This window comes from Camelus ferus, chromosome 2 (assembly GCF_009834535.1).
Source record: "Camelus ferus isolate YT-003-E chromosome 2, BCGSAC_Cfer_1.0, whole genome shotgun sequence".
Lineage (NCBI taxonomy): Eukaryota > Metazoa > Chordata > Mammalia > Artiodactyla > Camelidae > Camelus > Camelus ferus.
The window spans coordinates 35,442,757-35,463,137 of record NC_045697.1 but is presented as its reverse complement, the minus strand read 5'-3'; the positions used below and the strand labels follow the sequence as shown (position 1 = coordinate 35,463,137).

The following is a 20,381-nucleotide window of genomic DNA, read 5'->3' as shown; positions in this document are numbered from 1 at the left end:
TTTAGAATGTCCTTTATTTCTTCATGTTTGAAAATTTAAAAAGATTAAAATTAGACAATTTTAGAAGTCAGAAAAGGTTCTTTTAAGGGACTGACATGTAAGCTGAGAGCTGAAAGATAAGCAGAAACTAGATGTTTTTGGAGGAGAGGGCTTTCCAGATTACAGGACAGTATGTGCAAAGGCCCAGTGGCAGAAGGGAGCATACCAAGTCCAAAGACTAAAAGAAAACCATTTTGACTAGACTGGGTAGAGTAGTACAAGATGAAGCTGAAATGGAGCCAGACCACAAAGGGTTTCGGTGGTCCACAGTGGGTTTTTTGGATTTGGGTTGTTTTTTTTTTAAATCCTGGAAACAATGGAAGCCACCCCCTACCATGGGAGAGACCATAACCAGGCTTCCATTCTGAAAAGCCCATACTGGATCTGTGTGTAGAAGGGTTAGGAAAGGAAAAAAAGAGACTGATGGATAACCTAGTTAGAGATCTAATGCCAGAACCGAAATGAGGGTGATGAAGGCTAAACGGATACACAAGAACGCAGTGAGTGGGGGTCTCAGAGGCAGGAGTGGGAGCAGGGCTTACGTCGCATTGGGCACTCTACCGTATGGTTTGATTTTCCCAGCATGTATATAAATAACATATTTTATTAGTAGTAACATCGGGGAGGGTCAAAGAGGAGGGAAATCAGCTAACCCCAAAACATCTAAGGCCAAGGTTCCCCGGCTCCCAGGAAGAAGAGCAGTTGTTTGTTTCAACTGATTCTAGAGCAGGAACCACTCATTTATACAACCGCTGCACGGCTAACAGAAAGCAAAGTCGTTTCAAGACAAAACGTGAAGTTCTGCAGCATGTCGGGAGTGAGTCCAGCCGTGCTGGCAAAAGACATCAAGAAAGACGCTCACAGATCTTGTCTGGTGTGTCAAGCATAAACTGCCCAAAGTAGGTTTTTCACATCATGTATCACTAAGGATGGTTACATGGGTTAGAGATGATACTGTCAATAAAGAGTTCAACCTGCTTTAAAAGGGGCTTTGTCTCATGGAGCTATGGACTAACCCCCACCAGGGAGACAGCTGCTAAGTCCCCAGGTCCGAACCGCAGGCTGCCACCTAGTGGCCACTCGACAAGGCCACCTGCAGAGGGACTTGTTAGAACAAAGGGGCTGTGAAGAACCGGGCCTGGCCTGAGACTTTTCGAAAGTAGCCACATCATTTAACCCACTTCCCCTGGCTTTTCTGTGTACCACAAATAAGAAAACTTGTGGGAGTCGTAGAGTGACAGTGTCACACCGCTAAGGAGCATCATTTCTCACAACAAAATATGCATGTATCATAGAATCGTGGCTTTTTTGAGCTTTGCTGCTGTAACACATTCAGAAGCAATAGGAATCCAGTCAATAATCCTCAAAGGTTATAAAATCAAAGGCAGTTCTACCCCACGACCCTGGGACAGGCTTTGCCCCTTCACTGAGTCAGCCCAAAGGTATTTTCCCAGTCCATCATTGCTTCTATGCAAAGTTAGCTGCAACTCTAACACACTTTATTTTTTTCGGTTTGGTTTTATTTACCTTAAACATCCCTGTAAGCTTAATTCATCAGGGGTAACCTTAAACTCACATGTTGGAATGAGGCAATAAATGAAATAGTCGATTAAAACAAGAGCTGTGGCCTTCTCTGACTGAGGGGGACCCTGGAAGCCTGGGGATGGACGTTCCCTACCAGCTGCCGTCACTTCTTCCAAGACTCTCACAAGACGTGGCCCTGGAGAGGCCAAGCACACCACTGCTCTAGACAGTGTCAAGGAGACTGACTTCAGGTGCCCAGGGGAAGCCACATTTCATCACTTCACCACCCTGGTCTCAGGGACGCTTCCAGGGACACCAGGGAGTGGCACAACTGATTCAAAACTGTCTGGTGCTAAAACTCATGGGCTTCTGATTTCTAGCATGCTCCTATTGTATGGTAATAATTTTTTTAGAAAGGTTTTGTTAAATACACTTTAATTACAGATTGAGCCCCAAAAAGTTCACTGGACAGGTTTAATAAAGCCAAAAATGAGCAAAAAAGGAAAAACAGAAGACAAAACAGATCATTCAAAGATGAACTACTTACCATCTTTAGAGCATAGAAATGATTAGCCTCTGAGTTTTCTTATTTACTGGGTGTACATACCTTGTACATTCAGTACTTAGTTAGTTAATTCAAGCAGCATAAAGAGAAATGACCTATTACTACTTTTGGATGTTTTGCCTGAACACTGCTTCCAAGCTCCTGCCCCAAATGGACTTTGTCTTGTTCCTGGCTTTTGTTTCCCAGGACCTAGAATACTGTGCTTGGCACATCACTGCCATTTAAATATTTGCAGAACAAATGACGAATCTAGGAAGGCAGGAAGGAGAGGAGGGGCAGAAGTTCTTAAAACTTGAAATTGCACTATTTTTGAACTACAAAGAACCTTAAAGGTTATTCTGAGTAATCATCTTCACTTCGTTGATAAGGAATCTAATCTTAGACTTTCACATGAAGAAAGAAAGCAGCTTCCTCAGTTCCTTTACAGTGGCTCGGGCTTGTCACCGCATCATGAAGTGCAAGGACCCCGTGGCAGCATTCTACAGGAACCCACCTGCCACCTCCTGTGTCACAGAGAGTGGCGAGCAGAGTTACCGACAAAGAGTTTGCAGAACGCCCCCAACCCTGGGCCCCTCCCTGTGAACGTACAAATAGACTTCTTCCAGGAAACCACATATTTCAATTCCCAGGTGATGTGATCCTTAAAACGTGGGGAAGGCCTGGCAATGTGTAATATTCTTCGTAAAGGCAAATGTAAAAAAGAATCTAGAACAATACAAAAACGGATATTATACTCTCTTAAGACAAATAGAAATGTGCCTGAAAAAATGTTGATGGCACCTCCTCAAAAGCCTTGAATGAAATCTTAGTTTGGCTGTGCATTCATCATAACAAGGATCCTTAAAAAAAAAAAAAGAGCAGCCATCGTGCGCTCTATTTGGAAAGCAACAAAGAGAGGCAGCGTGGAGAGCAATGCAAGGGTTAGAAGGCTTAAAATCGCAAGGAGATGTTCCCCAACACAACAAACACAATTTTGAGAGATTTCAGAGACTAACCCCAAAATTCTAGAGCAGGCTGAGAGGAAAGTGCATTTGTAAAAGGGTGATTTGGCTTTTATTTAAAATTCATTTGTCATCAGGCAACAGTTGTTAGAGGAAGAATGTGACTTAAGAATCAGAAGTCTTAGGTTTTCTTCCCATTCCTACCACTTACTTTCAGAAATCACGAATCCCCTCTAAGCCTCAGTTTCCTCATCTGTAAAATGTGCAGAAAAAAGCCTGAGCTGTCGCGGGAGCCGTGAGGCTCAAATGAGAGAAATGTGAAAAGTCCTCACAAACTAAGGCACAGTGCAAATAAAGCATTATTACCAGGAGTAAATGGTCAATGATACTAAAAGTTGATCAGTTCCAAAATTATTTAAATAAAGCCATAAAACCATTTCAATTCCAATTTCAATCCAGGAAAACTAAAGTCTATTATTCCTGGTTCAAGTGAAAAGAAGAAGAGAAGTCCTTTCAGGCACTTCAGTTCCTACAGAAAGAATGAGCACTCCTCCCCCAGCATCATCTGACACGTTTCACCATCCACCTCAAGTGTGTCTTTCCCCGGATGACAGAGAAGAACAATTTGTGTTTTCTTAAGTGAAACTCTTGGCAAGCACATAGGTAAACAACACACAGATACATATGCATGCAAGCACAAAGTGAACACATAAAACCACTGACTTTCCTCATTCTGGGCCAGGTAAGAAAAACAGAATCCTTACCGTTACTATTTTTTTAATCACTAGGGTAAGGAAGTTCTAACTGTGCCCAGAGCTAATATCAGAATATATAAAATAAAAGATAACAAATATCTTCACTTAAAAGTTATACTTTACTCAGTTGTTTCTCACTAACTGTACAGTAGATGCTAATACTCTGATTTTTAAGCTCTAAACCTGTGCAGTCCGATACAGAAGACACTAGACACATGTGGGTACGGAGCACCTGAAACATAGCTAATGAAAACTGACATGCTCTGCAAATGTAAAATATACACACCGGATTTTGAAGTTTTAATATGAAAAAAGAAGGTAAAATAACTCACTGATTTTTAAAATATTGATTATATGTTGGAATGATAATATTTTAGATGTTGTGGGTTAAATAAAATATACTAAAATGAATTTTACCTGTTTCTTTTTAATGTGGCTATTAGAAAATTTTAAATTATCTTTGTGGCTCACATATATGAGAAAAGGATGGCCTATTTTTATCGAGCTGCTCTAGAACACTAAAATAAACAATATACATTATATAAAGACCTTAATTGCTAAAATTCATCCATAATAGCCCTCCTCATCGTATAAAAATGGGGCTTAGTCTTTACACCTATGGCCACAGATGAAGCCTGTCCGCGGCACCTGGCTTTCCTCCAGTCACCCAACCAGGGCTCGCCGAGATCCCAGCGGGGAGGCAGCCAGCAGGGAGAGGAGACCCCCGCCCGCCTGCCCCAGTGCAGCCTCAGGACTTACTGTAGAGAAGTCATTCCTTTTAACCATTCCTGTAGAGTAAAATAACCCATGTTTTGTGCATCCAATTTCCAAGCTAGGACAAGCATAACTACCTGTTTAAAAACAAAACAAAACAGAAAGACCAATCAAATCAGGAGGACAGAGCTCAGCAAGTAAACACATGAATACCACGCCAAACGCTCCTGTTCATGGTAGTTTAGTCCCTGAAACATGAACAGGGTAACTTCACAAATGAGTTCCAGTTTTGGGAGGAGGATACAGCTCAGTGGTACAGTACATGCACAAGGTCCTCAGTTCAATCCCCAGTGCCTCCATTAAAAAATAAATAAACAAACAAACAAATAAATAAATAAAAATGAGGTCCCACCCAAAAAATGAGTTCCAGTTTGGCAAACATCCAAGAGTTTGATAATTCAGTCCACTGACAAGGGCTTGGAGAAACATGAACTCTTATGATGCATAACGGTGGAAGTGTAAGGGGCAATTCTCCCGAGGGCAATTCTGCAGTATCTACCCAAATGGAAGCCAATTACTGACTCTGCAGTTTCACCAATGGAAACTTACAGACACACCAGCACAGGTACACAAACATGTCTACTCAACCATATTCACTATAGTACTATTAGTAGTAGTAAAAGATTAAAAACAACCAAACGTCTATTAATAAAGGACTACTTAAATACTTCTTTGCTAAACACATTCCATACAAAATAGTACTATGCCACCAGCAAGACAAATGAGTGGAGCCATCCACACAAATATGGAACAGTTTCCAAGATCTGTTAAGTGAAAATGAAGAAAGCAAGGTGCAGAACCAAAAAGGCAGGCGGTAGGGAGCTGTATCACAAACACATCAATGTTTGCGAAGTCAACTACCTATACAGGGGTGGGGGGTGACGGGGGAGGTCTGATTTTAAAGCAGCTTAACACTCCACTTCAACAGCACCAGTCCTGGAACAGGCACAGGGTGAGTGACAGCCCAGACAATTCTCAGTGGGGCATCGCCCTCACTTTCAGTGGCTCTTCTGAAACTCTGCAGATATCAGGAACGGTGACAACTCTGGTTTTTGGCACTGCTCATCACTTTTTCACTTGGCTGCTTTGGAAAAGGTGGCACCAAGATAGTGATGATGAGTTTAATAAACACCTGAGGTATAAAAGACAAAATGACATTTCAAAGGCGCCTCCAGCTGCAAGCTCTCCAGGGCTCTGCACAGGGACAGGGCTGAGGCCGTCCCACATTCGGGGAAAGAGGAAGCCCTCTCACCTTATCTACCTCAAAGACTCAGGGTAAGATGAAGAGTAACTGAAAAAGGAAGTGAGCCCCTCCTAGAGAGGTGAAGAAGACAGGGCCTTCCCAGTCCTGCCACTCTGCAGGGCTGATCACCTCTGGACAGTTGTTCATACATAAGGGAACCCAAATGCGAAGTTGGACATCACGTCAACACTGCTGAATGGCTGTATCTCCATTCGTTGTTATTAAAAAAAAAAAAAAAAAGGCAGTGGGAAGAAAATAAATATTTCTGGAATACAGCTGGCCAGGGCCTAGCATACTTGGCATTTAGCAGTTAACCTGATTTCTTTATACTGGACCTAATGGTTTCATTTCAACTACTAGAAGAACTGCCCCAAACCATTAAACCACAACCCATGTGCCCAACTGGGTCAGCTGATGGTGCTAGTGAAAGGAATCCGGCTGATATAACATGAAAAAATGAGGCGAGCAGCCACTCAGAAATCACTTTAGATGATTTAATTAGCCTCAAGAGCCAACAGGCACGTTACGAACTCCAGAACAGCAGCATTCAGGAGGTCCAGAAGGTCTGTCCTTTTAACTGCCAACAAGCTGGTCTGTAGACTAAATCTCAAGCTTTGTCTAATTTATAACTGGAAGATTAATAAAAAGCTTTCTCTTGATGCTAACTTTATGATTTTCTACGCTGGAAATTAACACCAGTGAGAACCCACCAATCTCTAGGACCGTTCATCAAATATCAGTTAAATCAGTACATATCTTTTTTTAAAGTCACTAGGTTTTCTAGACTTTAAAAATCTAGATTATTGGGTAATTACTAGGACTGATAAGTGAACCAACTTTCCTACATATTGTGCACATCACAAAATATGATTGTTAAATAGGTTAAAAATGGTGACTTAAAGAGACCAATGGCCTAAGAAGAATTTCCCAAAAAGAAGAGGTTACAAGTTCTTCAAACTTCTCACACATAGAGGATTTTTCTCCCCGTCCCTCGGCTTTTCTTGGAACTCTGACTTCTGTATATCAACTTACCTAGTGAACTAACCTACATTTCCTAATTCAAACTTGGTATTTTCTCAAACAATATCTACACTCAGTCCTCTATTAGAAAGTTTAAAAATTCCATATTAAACACTTCTTAAGTTAAAAACAAACGGTTATAGTAAAGGAACACACATACACACAAGTATGTATGAAATGCAGCCAAACAGCCAAAGCAGAGACTTGTAGCGGGTATTTCTTTACACAAAAGAGATCTTATATCAGGACAGCTAATAAGAAAGCTAACTACTTAAAGGATTTTGCTGCTACCTTAGTAAATGAAAGCTGACCTGAATTTTACAAGCCTGCTTATATTTCATAAGCTATAAATATCAGGCCAGGTGAGGGTTTTAAATACTTTAAAGTGCTTACTCATCAATGCAGACAAGCCTTTAAAAATCTACTTCAGCGCTCGTTTTTCAAACAACTTCTGAAATTGGGATGCATCCACAATTGATGGCTTATCAGAATTTATTCAGCAACATTTTTCCTTTTTAGTGATGATATAAAATAATAAAACTTCTATTAGCGGCATCTTCTAATTGAAGTGCAGTAATAAGTGCTTTGGAATAATAGTCTAAATTCAGTCTTTCAGCCTTCAGCATGATTCAACATTTCAAGACTATTTCTATTCCTACAGAAATACAGCACTAAAGGACTCACCACTGCCAAAAAGGGATAATAACGGCAGCTTTTTTTTTTTTTTTTTTTTTTTTTTGAGTACTGGTGTCTGGGGGTAAGGAACTTTCAAGGCCAGGCCTCCCTTTTTCCCCCCGGTTAGAATCTGCCCCTGAGAGTAAGTGCCCCCTGCATCCCTCTCCCAGTCTCCTCCCATCGGCCCCGCTGCCCACCCCTCTGATCATCGCCGATCACTGTCCCCTGGTGGACCCTCTGGACCTCCTCTCAGGCCCGGCTCACCCTCACCTCTCTTGCACTCCTGTCCGGAAGACACTGCCGACTTTGGCCAGGCCTCCGTCTGAACACTTCCTTCTGAAAGTCAGCGACATGTTCTTGTCTGTCGAGGACTAGTCTATGGACCAGATCAACCAAAACACTACTGACCCAGTTGTCCCTAAACCTTTGCAAACCAAACTGAATAATTTATCAAGATACCTGAACTAGATCACATTAAAATTAAAAATACAAGACAAAAATCCATGTAGTAAATTAAAGACGGTCCAAAGGCTCTTTAGAAAGTTTAAAGTGTTACTGGGGGCAAGCGGGGGAGGACGGAAGCATAGAAATGGTAACAAGAAATTTTTTAAGAAAAAAGTGTGAGGTCTCAAAGAAGAGCGTGACGTATATGCATAGGCCCCAGATACCCTGCCAACAGTGTGAACAAAGGGATGATCCCTTGAGATCTCTTCCGGATCACAAATTCATTTAGGATCTAAGACACATTTGTTAAATTGGAGGCTGATGTAAAATAAACTGCATAGTTACGAGTCAGGGCATTTGTCTAATTTTTCATTTTAGAGTAAGAGAGAAGATGTGGGAATAGGAAAAAAATTCAACAACAACATGATGATAAGAATTAGGCAAAAATAATGAAGCATATAAAAAACTTCTAATTAAATTTTTTAAAGGAAATACTTAGGGCTTTTAAAAAAGCAATCACTTTCTGAGCTAAATTCAATTGGAAGTAAAAGAGCTGTGAGAAATTCTTGATAATTACAACCTACTCAAAACCCTTATGAATGAATAATTTATTCAAAGTCCTGTACAAACTCTACATGAGGCTGGAACAACTACAGAGGGGGACAAAGATATACAACACCGTTGGTACCCCCGCTGATCTGTCACTGTAGGTACACATGCCCATACTGCGTTTTAAACATCTAGTTTAATTACTTTATTACTAAACCTTTTAGAGACAAGAAATTAAATGAGAGGGAAAAATGACCGACTGTAGTTACACCATATCAACTGCAACAAAAAATTCTGCTTGCAAATCAAGTTAGAATTGGAACTTACTTCTTAGATTGCCTCATAAAAACTAACACATCGTTACTTCTTTATTGTTGCTTTATTTGCTGAGGGACAAAATCAGATCAACTGATTGCCCAACTTGGTAAGTTAGACTTACATTTTCTGGTTCGACACCAATGTCTTCACAAAATTTCTCCATGCCTTCAGGACCTACAACATCATCAGTACCTGTGATGAAATGCAATCTCATATAAATTAAATCTAACCACGTACACTATTACTATTGTAGTAGTAGTATACTGTCCAAATATTTACTATTAAAGTCAAGTCAGATCAAATAATGCTTAAAGACCATAAATCTTCTCTGAAGAAAGAAATCACCAATTTGAAAAATATTCTGGAATTTCAGCTCTATCTTTAAAGGACTCTGCTCTGCACAATCATTCAAGTCAATTCAATTCGCCCAGTCCCTCAACCTATGGATATATGTACATATAATTTATATCTAAAGATACAGTTACATGAATTCAGTTCCTGTTCTTTAATGTAGGTTAAATCTCTATTCTTATTTCAATACATACAATAATTTTTGGAAACACAGCAAAGAACCACCTAATATTCTTTATAAAATTAATTGGGAAATAGCAGTTGTTTCTTTTACACAGGAAAAAAAAAAAAGCCAGCAGTCTTTCTGTTCTGGAGAAGAAAATAAACCCTTTCTCCCCACTCTGTTAGCTCTGCTTCTTCCTGAAAGAACTGCCCACACGTCCCATCTCTACCGTAGCTCTGTTCACTCTCCAACCCTGCGGTCTGGGTTTGCTCCTATCTCTCTATGAATCTCTTCCTGCCTAGGTCACTGGTAAGCTCCTAATCGCCAAATCTAGTGGACAGTCAATCTTCGTTTTATTTGACTTCTCTGTGATATCCGAAAATTGTGAAGCAGTTCTTTCTTCACACAACTGTCCCCTCCCACGACTCTGGAAGGGCCCTGTCTCTCTCCTCTTCTGGCTTCTCTTTGCTTCTTCAACATATTGAACCTGACGTGCAGAGTTCCGTGCGGAAAACTCTTCTGGCCCACTCTAGTAGGAAACCCCCCCTGCACCCGAGGTTTCAGATCTCTCCCCCTCTTACTTCTGGACTGTCTACTACATCGCCGTCTGGCTTCCCACCTCCTGTTTAACTGTCACAACTAAACGCACCTTCTGCCCCAAATCTGCTTCTCCTGCATTTCACATTTGCAACCACCACCGCACTGAGCTGATCATCTCTCCTCGCGAAACCTGCGAGATTATCCTCCTGTCTTGTCTCAGCTGGGGGCACCACCAGAAATAGAGACCCGGGAGTCATCCTGGAGTCCTCCTTTCTCCTACATTCTGCAGAGTCAATCAATTATCCAGTGTGCCACCAATTTTACTTCCCAAATATTTCTTAACTGCACCTGTCGGGCCCTGACCTGTCCAGACATCATTCTCTCCCTCAGATGACCCCAGCAGTCTCCTCAGGATGACCCTAATTCCAGAGCTCCACCCCCCTCTGACCCATCCTGCACACACTCACCTAGAAAGGCAATCTCAAACACAAACCCCATCCTGGCTTAAAATCCTTCGATGCTCCCTACCACCTATGGATAAAGTCCAAAGTCTCCGGCATATCAAATAAGGTTCTCGATGATGTACTGCCTCCATTCCTCATCAGCCTGAGGGCTTTCCCCTTTAAACTAGTTTCTGGGAAATAAATGAATCAAATAAATATTGCTAAATGAAAAATGAAGATCCAGAAACACCTACCCATGGTTTGCTTGCACACACATCCTGACACACACCCAACACCAGACTACTCTCTGTGGCCTCAGCCACGTGACCCCCACCTTCCTATGCAAGCTCCTTCCACCTTTAAGACTGGAACCAGACAGGCAGTCCTCGCTATTTCCCACCCCCTCCAGCAGAGGCTGGGCCAGGCAGTTCTCCTGACCCCCTGGAACACTAGGAGTGCTTTTCTTGCATTTGCTTTAAGTCCCAGCTCACCTGTCTTTCCTTCTAAGTTCTTCAAGATTAAGGGCTATTTGTTCTATAGCTTATAGTGTAAGCATACCACCTGGCACAAAGTAGTTGCTCAATAAAGTTCACTGAATGAATGAATGAATACCAGAATCACTCTACAGTCCTCCACAGCATCTAGATCTAGTCAGTCGCCAAGTCCAGCAGGACCCACTATCTTAAAACGTCTTAGTTTCATTCAGATAATATGTGCTGGGCACACGCTGGAACTACGCCCTGTCAAAGTGGCGAAAGAGGAATGATACACGATCCCTGACTTCCAGGAAAGCTTAAGAGTAATTTCTATACAAAGTAATAACTCAATCAAAATAGAAGTATAAACGGTTGTTCTCAAGGAAGGATGAATATTAAAATCACCTTGGGTGCAGGTTAAGACTTGTGTCACGCCTCTGCTTCCAATTTTAGCTCCCCCTAAAGTCAAAACTCAGCTCTTCCTCTTAATCTGGCCAGAGCAAATACTTTTTCTGCATGTGCTATTTTCCTTTAATCACAAATGGGCTACTTTGTTAAAAAAAATTTTGTTTGACATATCCAAATCTGTTACTTTTTTCCAGTACTTTCTTTTTCCTCCTTTTATTTGACATGTTTTTCTACATATTCTTAATTTCCTTTCCTTGATTATTACGGGAAAATCAAATAAAAAAGCACATTTAATTTTTAACTTGGCTTTTTGGGGCAACATTAATCCATGAACATCACACAAAATTTCACTTAAAAGTAAAATTAAAAATCAAAATGTTTAAAAAAGCAAAGGTTTCCCCTCTAACCTCTCCCTACTCCCCAGAGACAACTATTTATGAAAGAGTTTCCTGAAGAACCCTTCCCCAAATAAGGCGTTTTACAGAATTCTACATGCATGAAATAGATACTAGTTTCTACGTTTTTCACGCAATTTTCTTTGACCTTCCAGGTACAATAATTCAATCATCTCATCTTCAACAATGATCATTTTTGCCACCTCCTTTCCTATATTTATGCCCCTTCTTTCTTTCTCTCATCTAGCAGCACTAGTTAATAACTTCCAAAACAATGGCAAATAAGAAAGTGAGAGTGGCATCCTTATCTCATTCTTGACTCAAATGGGAATAGTTAGCACTTCACTGTTTGGGGCTGAGAGTATGCACGCCCACAAGTGCACACTCGTGTAAATTACACAAACCATACATGCATACATTCACATGGTGAAATGTTCAAACAGAGAAGTCCAAGTAAAGTGGAGTAAACAGAGAGACTGACTTCTCCCCTTCCTCACCGTTTAGGCATGTAGCCCCCCAGACCTTTCTGCTATGTATTTATGTATGTGCAAATACACAATGAAATGCAGTTCTGGATTTGTCTATCTGCATACGTGGGTTCGTGCTGTACCTATCAAATCTTCACCCTGCTCTGTCCACTACATGCCTGATAACCCTCTTGTGAGAACACCTGGCTGACACACTTTGCATCACTGCACTGTAGGTGACCATGTGTATCCACGTTTCATAGTTCTTCTCCTCAATCCACTCCTATAAAGTACTCAGTGAGATTAAAGAATCATTATCCTCAGATGAGAGTATTCATCTATTCCTATTTTGCTAGGAAGTTCTGTTTTTAGGAACAGGTGCCTCTCTGGTATCTACTGATGGGACTTCTTGGGACGTGGTTGCATAGAGCGGAGGAAAAAAAAGGTACTTCATAATCCTGTCTTTGGTTTCTATTCTTCATCTTCACTGCAAACTATTCTTGAGTCTAGCAAGCCACCTGCCCTACCTGCTGGCTGTGCACAAGGCCTGAGGGTCTCTGAGCAACCCGGCCTCCTCTCCGGGTGAATGCTCATTGCAAGGACGACGTTCCTCCATTGGTCGGTCTGTCTGTCTGCCTGGCTGCCTGCCACACTAGAAAATGAGCTCCAAGCACGGCGCTTCCGTCATCCACACCCCACAGTCTGGCACGTAGCGAGCCCGCAAAGGTCTGCTGAGGTGTGCTGGGCAGTAGTGATGTCAAGTTACCCCTTTTGTTCTTCTTCCCACCTTTTATGCAATGCCATTGTCATACTACTTATATACACTTGCATCTGTGTGTTTTAAAAGAACAAGGCTTTAACAGGGTGATCTGCAATGGCATGACTCATGCTACTTTAACATTTTACCCTAAATATGTTAATACAGCTCATCAGTCAACATCACTTAAAGGCTGCCCGTAACCCTGCCATCTACCACACCGTTCCCTTTGTTCTCACTATCTTTCCTGCGCACGCATTTAGATCTAGTCGTAATCACGCTGTTCACTGAGATTATGGATGTGTTTACACTAGATTTATCAATTCACCTGCAGAATTGAGCAATCTTAATCTAATAAATATGCCACTGGCTAACACAAAGTGGATTAAAAGTGAGGTTTGAGGGAGATGGTTTAAAAAAGTTATATCTGAAATAATAAGCTATAGAATGCCCTGGTGACAAGATACTGGAGGTACATTTGGAAAGTGGATGCACCAAAAATAATCTCAAAAAAAAGTGATCCTCCCACTCCCACTGACATTTCAAGCAGGGGCCCCTCACTAAATATATTTAAGCTTTTTGTGATGGCCCAAGACTCTCATGGTAGTTTCCATAATTACACCATGGTGCACCACTGAAGCAAACAGGCCATGCCGTCTCCTTCACTGACAGACCACTTTGCCACTGAGCACCTGCTCCTGGTCCCTAATCTCATTTCAGTGAACACTTCTGCTGTAGAACCTATCCAAAGTAGAGAGGAAAAGCCCACAGTCAGGACTCGCAGAACTTTTACAACCAACATGTGTGAACTTTAGTGTGGCTCTGAAATCAATGTTGGCACTTGTATATTTGGCCTAACCTCTTATTCCTAGATATATTTTGGAAAGAATTTGTTAGATCATTTACGTAAAACTTTTTATACAATGGAAAGAAACTGGATTCCACTTTCAGATGAAGGTCTAAACACACTCCCCCTGCCAATCCTTTCTAAAGTCACAGAGAACCAAAGTACAAAAGAGAGTAAACCTACAACCACAGAGAACAGGACCAGAGCCCCAGTGGAGCATGTATTAAATTTCTGATAATTAGAAATTGAGTTGAGAGGGATTTAAAAAGGTGAGAGGCTGCGTCATAGAATGCATGGGGCTAACTGGCCAGGCAGGAGCTGGGAGGAGCTGGGCTCAGGCTGCAGGAGCCGCAGAGGGCAGAGGGTGAGGTGAGGGGTGGAACTGAGAACTCTGGGAAGAACTAAGGTCCGCCCATGTAGAACAACGACACCACCGAGGCCCCTCCCACCCTCCACTCCACTCCAGGTGCACTGCAGGGAGTCAGCCAAAGCCAGGTGGCTCTCTCCGAGGGAGCGTGCAAACAGCACAGTGGGACAGGCCCCTCGCCCGAGCATCGGGGGCCGTGGCCTCATCGCCTGCTACCACACGCTCGCCCAGAGCACAACCTGTCTGCCTTCCTGGAACATCTCACCATTCGTTTTTCTTGAATAATACTGATCTACAGTGTTTATTCATGTGGTTGGGATATTAAAAATGAAAGCAGGTGCTAGTTGGGGCTTTTAATTCCCAATTTCAAGCCATTTTCCCTACCAGTAAGATATAAAGAAAAGAAGCAAAAAAAGGGTGGGTGGTTAATAAAAATATGGATAGTCACACCCACAGAAACTTCTTGCAGTGATGAAACCACAAGGAACCACCTCGCAGGGACCTCAAGGAGCCTAAAGAATGTGGCTTAATCTTTGTCCTAAATGTCACCTTTCTGAGCTAGAGAAAAGCAAACAAGAAGGAAAACTGTAGCCTGCTTCCTTTTCAAAGGAAACAGAAGTGTGGCTTTTACTATGGAAAATTTTATATTTGCTTATAAAGGAAGACACACATAAAAGTCAAAATAGCTGTGCTATGGTAGTGGGATTAAGTACACTTTTTCTCTGTTTAAACTTTCCTTTTTATAATACATTACATAACAATAAATGTGGACCAATGTAAGAAAGCAAGAGATCTTCATAGTCAAAGTGACACGAATACAAGGAAACTCTCCATTCATTAAGCCCCCAAGCACTGAGAACCTGGCAACATGCCGACCACATTCACTGGGAATACCAAAGCCTTCAAGAGATTCATGTTCTCAGGACCTAAACATGAAAACAATAAATTCTAATACTATATAAGCGTTTGTACTATGTTGTCATGACCTGCCAACAAAATCCAGCTCAAACTAGTTCAAGTAATGAAAGAGAATTCACTAGAAAGACACTGGGATGGCTCACAAAAATCCAAAGAACTACAGGACTCAGGATCACATCCTTTCAAGCCTACCACCAGAGGAGAAAGATGCTCCTCTCCCAGCTTCAACCTGAAAACCACAGACAATTGTATCTGATTGTCCCTACCTGGATTACCCACCAGCCCCTGGAACAGCTCTGTGACCAAAGGGGCAAGACTTTTATCAAAAAAAGGGTAGGGTAGGGATAGAGGAAAACACTGGCCCTAGGAGTAATCCTCGTTTTGATACCCAGCAAAACCAGGTATGAATAATATCTTTCCTGTATAAGTAAAAGGAAGGCTATTAAGCTAATTAAGGTAAAAGATGTATAGCAATTTGTCAGATGGAAAAGTGGAGACAAACACTCGAGGCAAAGGGACAGCAGTATGTTAGCTGTCTTTCATCCTACAGGTAGCAGGAATTTTTAAGTGGGGGGCAAGGGTGCAGTGGACTGTTAGAGAATGACATGCATGATCTGTTCAGTTTATTATTTTTTAAACAAGACAATAGGAAGCAAATAGATCCTGGCTGGGAGTAGAGATGGAACAGTCAAGATGACAGGTTATGACAGAGCCGGAAACACGGTGGGGAGGAGGAAAGGTAAAAGAGCCCTCAGCTCAAACTTGTCTGAAAATTTTTCTTTCCCCCTTTTTACACCATACACAGCCACAAAAACAAATCCTTTATTTCAGTATTACATTATCCAACCAATTATAGTAAGTTGCAAAAATGGGATCAGATTTAAGACATTTTAAATGACAAAACAAACACTGTCTGCCAAATGATCTTTCAAAACAGAGACACTTAATATAAGAAATTCCACTGTGCTGCACAAAGGTTCAAAGCAGCAAAGCTCATTTTAACTTTGATGTGTAAACCAAATAATCACCCTTTACCAGCATGCTCAATAGGTTTCCTAGCAATCCAAAGTATTTCTCCCAAGTACATTTCGTCTTTTCAGTTCCCTTCTAGTGTTCTGAATTCTTTGGCTTAGCTACTGGCTATAAATAGGATATTTGGTGATTTGTTTCAACTGTGTTCTCTCCCAAAAACAGGCACAGGCAGAAACACACACACACACACACACACACACACACACAAACACACACACACACTGAATTCGAAAAGTACTCATTTTTTATTCTTTAATCTCCTTCTTTTTATGAAGCTCAATCTTAGAGGATGTAAATGATTACCTACCTGCATATTCATAGAACCATTCTAAGCACCTCTTACTTGAAAAGGCTTCTTCTTCAGTCTTTATTCTAGTTGAATCATATTTTCTATACATGCTAGAAATTGAGAAAGGAGTTTTAAGTTATTTAAAGTAAAGATACCGAGTTTTTTTAAATAGCAAATAGTTTTTATTCTTTTACCTAAACAGACATCTATTCAATCGGTATTTCATGTATATTTACAATATTTCACTTCTTTCATTTGGAAGCTTCAGCTTTTATAACTGTAGCTTTAAACACAGTCATACCCAATATAGAATTAAATGGTAAGCACTTAATACAGGTTTTTCTTTGACGAACAAATAATTAGTAAGAACTGAACAGAACAAGTATCTGATATACTCCCTTCTACCTCTCTAGCCAGAACTAGCTAGAGAACAATTGTGAGATACAGCAAGAAATGTCTATGGTGCTTTCTTCCACTGATGACCCTAGACCTCACTCATGCCTCTGCATTAAGTTCTCCAGACTCCTGTGTCATACGGGTCAGCCTGGGCACAGAGCACAGTTTAAGGATGAACCTGGCAATATTAGACATCTCCAGGGAACGTTATAGCAAATTAAAAAAAACATCAAATTATGTCCAAGCCTTCAGGAACAAAACCTCAGGGAAAAGAAATACAGAGAAACCCTGGCTTCTGCCCTCTTCTCATTACACCCTAGGACTGTGGAAATGCTGCATAGTGTGGAGAAATGAAGCAGCAAGCACAGCGGCCTCCTCCTGCAACGCAAGGACCCTCCGCAGGGACTCCTTACCTCATGATGACATGGGGCTGAGAACCAAGACACTCCCTACTTGAGGAGGGGAGAAGAGGCAGTATCTTTAAAACCATGATTTTGATAGAGTAAATTATGTGTATATACTTCTTTTATCCTTTATTTATATACAAATGGTCTAAATAGTTATATATATAAACATTTATAAATGTGGTTTTTATTTACATAGCATAGAAAATAATACAGAATTATTCTTAAATGAGCACTTATTCATGACCTAGACATTCACCAGAATATCTATATATAGCTGATTAGAGATTTGGAGCTTTAAAAAAATGGTTATAGGGTATTAAGATACTGAAACTGCAAACCATCAGTTTTGTATTTCTTTTATAAAAAAGTAGCCATACCACCTGGAAACAAAGGTGGATACTGGCCAGGGCTCATACAGATATGTTCAAATCCTGGGCTTGGACATTCCAATCTCAGCTCAAAGTCTACTACTGGTCAATAACCTGGAGACCTATATATGACACTGTAATGTTTGAATTACTTAAAAATTCTCTACATAAAAAAGGATAAGGAAATAATATTCAGCAAATAAAAGAAACAAAACACTAACACATACTTTTACATACATGGATGAACCTCAATAAAAGGATGCTAAGTGAAATAAAAGAGGCACAAAAAGACCATTTATGTGAAATGCCCAGAAAAGAGAAATCCACAGACAGAAAGTAAATTCATAGTTGCCTGGGGCTGGGAGTAAGAACAGGGAGTAAATGTATATGGTCATCAGGGTTTCACACTGGGCTGATTTGCAGTGACGGCTGCACAACTCTAACAACTTAGTAAAAAATCACTGAATTGTACACTTAAGGTTGTGCACACTGTGGTATGTAAATAAAGTTGTTTTTTTAAAAAGACCGAGAATAAAACTCAGATAATGCTAAGCTCCCCATCCCTTGGATGACCACTAAAATGCTCTCAGTAGGAGTACCTCATGCCCTTCTGCAGTTCAGCTACCAGGTTTCAGACTGGCTTTTATCATGCTAAATGATGCTAGGCTGTGGTGAAAAAACAGTAAGTGCTCTATACAGTCATGCTATGTGACTGTTAGAATTTAACAATTCCCTGATAATCACATCTACAAACCAAAGTGTCAAGGAACTTGGCTTCATAAAGCTGAATCACTAGTCTAAACATTGTTGGTGATTATCTTTTAATCACTGCTATCTTCTTTCAGGTACTATTTCCCGCTCAATGGAAATATGAACAGTGACATGACTTTCACATTTCAGAGTCCCCCTCTCTATCCCTGCGAGAGCTGTAGCATATGAAGTATCACAACAGGAAAGAAGCAGAAAAATCTCATCCAACCCCCTCGATTTATCAGTGTGGTAATTCAGGCCTCCTAGTGAAGTGAAGTGACCTACTGAGCTGAGAGGAGGAAGATGGGAAAAAGCTGGAAAGATGAAAACGATGCTGTCTGGTCATTGTTTGAAGGAAAAGAAAGAAAAGAAAAGAGAGAACCAAAAAATGGCTATTAAAATCAGGGGGAATCAGTAAAGATGCCTAAAATAAGAAAGTTTAACAGGCCCAGGGAGTTACCAAAACTAACAGTTGTCTGAAAGAAGTGATCTCAACAGTTTTGTTTTTCACGGTTTCAAGCAAATTCTCGCTCTTCTGAGAATAAACCTCAGCTCGACTAATAATCCAGGCAGGCTTAGAGCATTCAGTACAGGCAGCTCTCCCCAGCCGCTCGGACCCGGTCCTTGCCAAGGCAGCTACGGGACTCCCGTGCGACCCTTGTCAAGAACAGATACATGCAATCCTGAGGTCCTCAGCAGGCACAGACCGCAGGCCCTTAAAAGGAAAGAAACTCTACACCAGTTTTAGTGGATCAATGGACTACGATAAAACTTGAATTTATCAGAACTCAGATGACCTAATTTGTTTTTGTTTCATAAACCCACACATTAAATAAGTACCACGAAAGAATTACACTTTGAAAGTCTGCCTGGCAGGACCACAGCAATATTCTAGCTGGCACTTGGGCCTGGCCAGAAGGGTGCCTCTCAGGCATGCACGCCACCATTCCAGATGCAGGGTCTCTGCCACGTACCTATCGTGTCTGCTTTTCTTGGCAGATAAGTCATCTCCAGAGGCAGGTCTTCTCTTTTTCCTCGGCGGCATCACTTTACTAAAGCAGTCCGAAGAACTGCAAGACCGCAGACTTCCTACAAAACAGGGTCGAAGAGCACAAAAGTCAGGAGTGCCACGTCGAAACCCTTCCACGGGACATCACTGCTAAAGGAAAAGCGGCCGTGGCTTGTACTGCAAAGAGTTTAGATGTTATCTACAAATGCTATAAGGTGAAAAAGTGGCTTTTAGTTCCTCTTAGAGAAAATGTTACGGTCAAGAAATAAACCTAGCAATGACACAAATAATCTATTATTCCCCCCCAAAAAAAACCCACACCAGAAATGACAGTTATCATGACTTCAGTTTACTCTCCAAAAATGCTAATATAAATCATCTACACTTCCAGCTTCTTTTACATGTCGATGCTCCTTCAAAAGGAATTGTGCTGCTATCGTGTTTCCGTAACTCATTAAGCAAGGCCAGCTTGACTGGTGACCTTGGACCTAAAATACATACAAACACATCAGTCCCAACATTCTTAAGCTTCAAGGCATATCTGACTTTTAAAAAACAGGATTTCGATTTTTAGGGCAAAAATCTGACACGATCTTGAGCAAAACGACCATAATCATTTTTAGTTTTGTTTCTGCCACTTGAAGGAAATTCTGCCACTTCTGGTCAGGGTTTTCAGAAGCATAACTTTCATCTGGTAGAAGATATTAAAATGTAATAACAACAGACAATAACAACATGGAACACTTACTGAGACCTTACCATGAGCCATGCCCTGTTCTTAACACACTTACATGTATGAACTCACTTAACCTCATAACAAGCTTATGAAAGAAGAATAATCACTACTGGCTGTGCAGATAAGAAAACGGAGGCAGAGAAAGGTCAGTAAAGTGGAAAAACTGGAGTTCAAACCCAGACAGTCTCACTGTCCTAAATTGTTATAAATTACAAAACAATTATAAGATAATTAAAACATCCCATCTTGGCACAAGTGCTATCAGAGATAGTATGTCAGTTGCTTCCCACAACCACCCTGAATGACAGGCAGGGCAGAGATAATTATCTCTACTGACAGACGGGAAAACTAAGGCTGAGGCTCTCCAAGGTCTCAGAAGTGTTAAGTGGTGAATTCTGGACCGCATGTCTCTCCT

General features: G+C 41.1%; 1 protein-coding gene across 1 annotated transcript in view; it reads right to left on the bottom strand.

Moving 5' to 3' along the window:
* Positions 1–20,381, bottom strand: part of DCUN1D4 (defective in cullin neddylation 1 domain containing 4) — a 65,947-nt gene that overhangs the window by 19,140 nt on the left and 26,426 nt on the right. The window contains exons 5-8 of the mRNA XM_032466343.1: positions 19,196–19,310; positions 16,319–16,410; positions 8,969–9,039; positions 4,584–4,675 (exon numbers count right to left, since the gene is read on the bottom strand). Of these exons, the coding sequence (XP_032322234.1) occupies positions 4,584–4,675; positions 8,969–9,039; positions 16,319–16,410; positions 19,196–19,310 (370 nt within the window). The remainder of the gene's footprint in view (positions 1–4,583; positions 4,676–8,968; positions 9,040–16,318; positions 16,411–19,195; positions 19,311–20,381) is intronic.